The sequence below is a fragment of the Perognathus longimembris genome, chromosome 19, assembly GCF_023159225.1.
Source record: "Perognathus longimembris pacificus isolate PPM17 chromosome 19, ASM2315922v1, whole genome shotgun sequence".
In the NCBI taxonomy this organism is placed as follows: domain Eukaryota; kingdom Metazoa; phylum Chordata; class Mammalia; order Rodentia; family Heteromyidae; genus Perognathus; species Perognathus longimembris.
The window spans coordinates 42,540,445-42,546,606 of record NC_063179.1 but is presented as its reverse complement, the minus strand read 5'-3'; the positions used below and the strand labels follow the sequence as shown (position 1 = coordinate 42,546,606).

Sequence of the window (6,162 nt, the reverse complement as noted above, 5' to 3'; positions counted from 1 at the left end):
CGGATGATGGATTGTGTCTTATTATTTTTCCATAAAAATTATAACTGGAAACAGCCTCTTCGCTCATGTTGTTTCCTTTACAATATAGTAGACTATAAAGATTTTGTATCAATTTGCAATGCTGTGTTCAGAGTAGAAATTGAACAAGAAGCTCAAAATAAAATTGAAATTCCCACAAAAATTGTGGTTCAATTTTCAGAGGTCCCAATGGCCTGTGCCATGGAAGAGAATTAGATTCGGAAGCGCACTTATTTTATTTGTGGTGATTTTAAAATAGAGATCAGATCTCCTACCAGGGTTCAGACTTGGCATGTTGGGTGTGTTCAATTACCTTGTAAAACAACAAGCCTATTTCGTACCGAGTTCGCACTTCTACCACACAGACACTGGCCTTTACAGAACCGAAAACAAAGTAAGGAGAGGACAACGGGCAGCCGATTGTTTGGGTGGCTTTTCTTTGAAAATTAAGCATTTTATTTCCGGAACCAAAAAAAAAAAGGTGTAAAAAAATCTTACATTAGAATAGTACAATAATAATCGCCGGTAAAATTTACAATACTCTTTGTAGAGAATACGCGGTAAAGTACAAAATAAAAAATTAGCGCGTCTATCATACAAAACACAGGTTCGAGTGAGGAGGGGCCGTTCGGTCGTCGGTGTGTGGGGTGTAGACGCCCCGAGCGTCCTCTCCTTCCCGCCCGGGGCGCCGGCCGGGGTCCTCGGGGGGAAGGGCGGGGCTGGAAGCCTTCGCCGGGCTGTATTTCTGTATTATTCTTCGCTTGGACGGTATTGATAGATATATAGAAATATATATATATATATTGATAGATAGATAGAAAAAATGCCTGTACCTGAGAATCTCCACGCCGCACAAGGCTGGGGTTTTCTTCCTTTTCTTATTTGTTCAGTTTGCCCCAAGTGAAGGGATCCCCCAGTGCGGGGGGGGGGTGGGGGGCCCTAACCTCCTCCCCACCGTGTCCCCCCACGGCGGGCCCGGGAGCCGCCGCCGCCGCCGCAGTCCGGCCCGGCCCGTCCGAGGGTCCGCCGCGCCGAGGACCCGAGCGCGAGCTCCGGGCGGCAGGGCCCCGCCGAGCCCGACCGGGGCCCCCGCTCCCCGGGCCGCCCCGGGCCGGGCGAGGAGAAGGAGCCGCCGGCGCCTACCTGCTGGCTCGCTCGCGCTCCGTCCGTGCGTCCGTCCGTCCGTGCGTGCGTGCGTGCGTGCGTGCGTCCCGCGCGCGGCCCCGGCCCCGGCCCCGGCCCCGGCCGGCGGGCTCGGTCAGCAGTTGGAAATCCGGGCGGTGAAGCTGTCGGCGCCGGGCAGGGCGGCCCCGGGGTGCAGCGTCCCCAGCGCGGCCGACGACGACACGGAGGAGGCGGCGGCCGCGGCGGCGGCCACGAGCGAGCGCGTGAGGGCGGCGGCGGGCCCCACGGCCGCCCCGCCGCCTCGGGGCGCGGCGGGCGCGGAGGGGGGCGCGGCGGGGGGCGCGGCGGCGGCGGCGGCGGGGCCCCGGCGGCCCCCGATGAGGCTGTCGATGGAGAAGGGCGAGCGCGCCAGCGCGGGGACGCCGGGCTTGGCGGCGGCGGCGGCGGCCGGCGGGGGTCCGGGCCGCGCGGCGCCCAGCGGGGGCGGCCGGTAGGCGAAGGCGGTCCGGGCCAGCTCGGCGGGCGGCGGCGGCGGCGCGGGCGGCGGCGCGGGCGGCGGCGCGGGCGGGTGGAAGGCGGCGGCCGCGGCGGCGGCGGCGGCGGCGGCGAAGAGCGCGGAGGGCGCGGGCGCGTAGGGCGGCAGCGGCAGGCCGTAGCCGCAGCCGTAGGCGCCGTAGGCGTAGGCGTGAGGCGGGGGCGGCGCGGGCGGCGCGGGCGGGAAGAGCGCGGCGGCGGCGGCGGCGGCGGCGGCCGGGTCCCCCGCGGAGCCCGCGCCGCGCAGCAGCAGCGACTCGGCTGTGGCGGCGGCGTGGGGCGGGAGCAGCGGCTGGCGCTTGAAGCGCTTCCTCCGGCGCAGGAAGCTGCCGTTGTCGAACATGTCGGCGGACTCGGGGTCGAGCGTCCAGTAGTTGCCCTTGCCCGGGTTGCCCGGCTCGCGGGGGATCTTGACGAAGCAGTCGTTGAGCGACAGGTTGTGGCGGATGCTGTTCTGCCAGGCGGGGAACTTCTCGCGGTAGTAGGGGAAGCGGCCGCTGATGAACTCGCAGATCTCGCTCAGCGTCAGCCGCTTCTTGGGGCTCTGCAGGATGGCCATGGTGATGAGCGCGATGTACGAGTAGGGCGGCTTCACCAGCGGGTTCTTCCCGCCGCCGCCGCCGCCGGCCGCGCCGGCCCCGGCCGCGCCCGCGCCGCCGCCCCCGCTCCCGCCGCCGCCGCCGCCCCCGCCGCCGCTCCCCGCGGCCGGGCCCGCGCCCGCCGCCGCCGCCGCCGCCGCCGGGGAGCCTCCCGCCGCCCGCGGGGCCAGCAGCAGCTCCTCGTCCTCGTCGTCCTCGTCCTCCAGCTCGTCCTCCCCGGCGTACGAGCGCCGCCGCCGCCGCCGCCGCCTCGGTGCGGGGACGGCCCGCCGGGACCCGCCGCCCTCCTCCTCCTCGTCGTCGTCCTCCTCGTCGTCGTCCTCCTCCTCGTCGTCCTCGTCCTCCCCCACCACGTCGATGTCGGTCTCCTCCGCCAGGCCCGCGGCTTCGCACATCCCCGCGCTCAGGGTCATCGCGGCTGCGGCTGCGGCTCGGCGGCGGCGGCGGGGCGCCTCGGGGCGCCGGGCTCCGGGACGACGACGCCGCGGCCCCCCAGCCTGCGCGGCGGGCGGCGGGCGCGGCCCGGGGGGTCCCCGCCACGCCGGGGGGGGGGGGTGAGGGCTCCCGGGGCCGCCGCTGCCCTGGAGTCCCGGGCGCCGCGCGTCCGCTCGGCGCTCGCGTGCGGGGCCCCCGGCCGGCCGGCCCGCGCGGACTTGACCTTCCGCGGTCCCCGCGCCCCGGCGGGAGGAGGAGGAGGAGGAGGGGGCCGAGCTGGGCCCCGGCGGGCGGGCGGGCGGGCGCGCGGGGCGCCCGGGGGAGGGGGGCGCGGCGCGGCGCGCGGGAGCGGCCGGGCACCGAGCGCGGCCAGGCCGGGGCTGAGTCCAGAAGAGGGCGGCCCTCTCCCCGGCTTATAGCAGAAGGGGGCCTGTCACATGGTGCGCGCGTCAGAGCGCGGCCCGCCGGCCGGCCGGGGGAAGGGAAGGCAAGGGGAAGCCCGCCGCCGCCACAGCGCGCGGGGGACGGGGCGGCGAGGCGGCCCCGGCCCGGGGCGCCCTCACCGGCGGCCTCCCGCGCCCGCCCGCCCGCGGGGGCCCGCCCCCCACCGCGGCCCACCTTCTCAGCTTCTCCCCCATCCCCGGCCTCAGCTCTCCCGGGGGGCCGGGGTCGGGGCCGGGGGGGGTGGTCACCTCCGGGCCCGCCGAGGGGTCCCCCGGAGCGCTGGGGGGCGTGGGGGCCGGGGGGGGGGACACCCGGGGCGGTCTCTCGGGAAGACCCAGCCCCTTCGGCTCGGGCCGCTGGCTTCCCCGCGCGATCCGCCGAGACCCACCCTTCGATTAAGCGCCATCATAATTGTTTATTGACCCTTTAACCCGCTCCCTTCGGTTCCCCTCCAAAGACGTTTGTTTTCCGCCATCTGTTAATAAAAATGCGGTTTCGGCGGGCGTTTTGGTCATTTATCTGCAATTGAATGCCCGAGAGACTTGACAGCTACACTAAGCCACTCTAATGAGAGGAGCTCACCCATTCCGTGGGAATCAAAGAAGTGATAGCCGAACACGGAAGAGAAATGGAAGAAAAAGTAAGCACGCCCTGTCCGCAGAAGGGGTTGCACGTGGGAGCGGCTTTTAAACGCGTCTTCACGTGGGAGGAAGGACGGAGCCCCTTCCAACCCGCGCCTCACATGCACCCCGAAGTGCTCAGGTTCTGTAACACAGACACGTCTCTACTCGTTGGCTTCATAATGGAAATAGACACACAAGGACTGTAAGATCAACTCAAACATATGTGTTTTTGGGAGAAATTCATTAAATATTTCCAATATCCTTTGGTGAATTGGTTTTGGTGTACAAGATTCAAATTCTTTTTCATTTCCCGGTGAGGAGATAATGGGACTAATTTAAATACGATGCTACCCTAAGGAGATCAATTTCACCAACTAAATAATTTTTACTAGTGGGAGATTATAATCGTTTGTGGTTTTGTTTTTTAACATTTCCTGAAAGCTTCTGTATTAGGGATGGGGTCAAAGCTAGGAATATTGGTAGCTCAGGCTGTCCTTAGCCTCTGCGAGGCCCTGGATTCTTTCTCTAGCACCACACATTTTCCCCCCTAAAAAGTATTTCAACCAGGCTACATTGCCTTAACGGTTTCTGGTTAAAATGACCATTTGACAAGAACAAAGACTCCTGAAGTTCAATGGCTTTCTGTGGGAGCAATCGTCAATCGCCCTTTTGCATATAATTTTATCAACCAAGCACTCCCCGTACTTGAAACGTATTTGTTACAACGGTTATCAATCAAAAGCCCGAAAAAATAAGCGATTCCTCCTCCCCAGTGACTCCTCCTAAAAACCGGGTTTTTGTTCCCCAGTATGGCTAGCGTGAGTTGCACAAGTGACCCACGAAGTCGGATCCCTGAAAGATCCCGGGGACGGCTTCAGAGTTGTCAATCCGTTATTTCTCGCCGACCCTCGTTTGATAGGGGGCCGGGCCGTTTCGTCACTGCCCCGGGCTGCGCCCCCGCTCCGCTCGAGCCGGCCTCGCTCCGCCGTGATGATGGAGACGCAGTCCTCACCCGGGTTCACTTGGACGTCGGGAAGCGTGAGTTCTCCGAGTGCTCGGTCGGTATCTAAATAAACACCGCGCTGGTCGCCGCCGCACCGGGCCGGGTGTGCGGGCCGGACGTTTGAAGATGAAATAGAGGGGGAGTGTGTTCGCAGACCATCCGTGACTTCCCAGCTGCCGCCGTCGCGCCCTCGGCCATTTCCATCGCCTTGGGTTCGCCGGTCCTCCTCGAACCGCGTGGGGAAGCGGACTTGGCGTGTGGGGGGGGGGGGTCCCCGTGTCCGCGGGTCCCTCCCCCAAAGGGTCCGGGAAATGTGAGCTGGAGGAGGCAAATTACCTTCCCGCTCCGGAGGGGCAGGGCGGGGCGGGAGAGCACCCCGAGGGGGAGACGGGGGGGGGGCGGGGGCAAGGACGGGGTGACTCAAGCCCCACCGGGTGCGCCTCGCTCCTGTTCGCTCGGCTGTCATTGCCAAGCCACCCACTGCGCGCGATCTGACCCGCCGTGGAAACCCGAGCAAGCGTGGCGCACCTCGCCACGGTCCCCTTCCGCCCCCCTTCCCTGCCCTGGGCCCTTCTCCGAGCGCCTCCAGATTGTGGCTAGGAAACCCCCACCCCCTGTTCTGATAGCGGGGAGCACAAGCCTTTCCCCGGGGTGGGGCGGGGGAGCCCCTCGCCGTGCGCCCGGCCCGCCGGGGCGCGGGAAGCAGCGGGTCCCGTCCCGGAGATGCCCGCCCGCGCGGGGAAGCGCTGCCCCCTGGTGGTGGTGCGGTGGCCTTGGCGCTGGCGGGGCGCCCCGGGCCAGAGTCTGGCGCGGGGGGGGGGGGGGGGGGCAAGCTGGGGTGAGGGTAGCCAGCCGGCTCCCGGGCATGGCTAGCACCGGGCATGCGCAGGGAGACTTCCAGCAGGGTTTGGATGCGCAGGAGCTCATCCCAGAGTCGCCGGGATTACACGCGGGGCAGCACCAGGCGACTCCGCCTCAACCCTTTCGTCATGGGGCATCGCCCATTCTAGTCTCCTTTAGTGGTGCAAGGCTGGAGGGAGGAACCTGGACAGCTCCTGGCGCATCCCTAGAGTTACCCACATGAGCGTGTTTCCAGCTTGGGGAGGTAGGGGGGACAGTTGGGGCAGTGTCTCTGCCAGGAGAGTCCTTCTATAGTTCTGTCTTAAGATATTGCGTTGTGTCAGACCCTCTCCGAGGTGTAGGTAGCCAAGGCGATAGCAAGTCCTTACTCCCTAGGATAAATGGTTCCCATTCTCCCCATGGAAAATGGTGATGCCCTGAGCCCTGCCCCGCCCCGCCCCGCCTGCACTTTCAAGCCTCCCTTTAGGAGACTAACACTGGCTCTGATTTTTGTTGTTGTTACTTTGTTTTTAAGCGATAA

At 65.4% G+C, this 6,162-nt stretch overlaps 1 protein-coding gene across 1 annotated transcript; it reads right to left on the bottom strand.

Moving 5' to 3' along the window:
- Positions 1–1,276: 1,276 nt before the first annotated feature.
- Foxd1 (forkhead box D1) lies at positions 1,277–2,744 on the bottom strand. Its single transcript, XM_048368336.1, has one exon. It carries the CDS (start codon positions 2,687–2,689, stop codon positions 1,277–1,279), a length of 1,413 nt encoding a protein of 470 aa, XP_048224293.1. The 5' UTR covers positions 2,690–2,744.
- Between the last annotated feature and the right edge of the window lie 3,418 nt (positions 2,745–6,162).

Excerpts from the sequence above, each read along its gene's own strand:
- Foxd1 (XM_048368336.1), bottom strand. The coding sequence starts at position 2,689 with ATGACCCTGAGCGCGGGGATGTGCGAAGCCGCGGGCCTGGCGGAGGAG.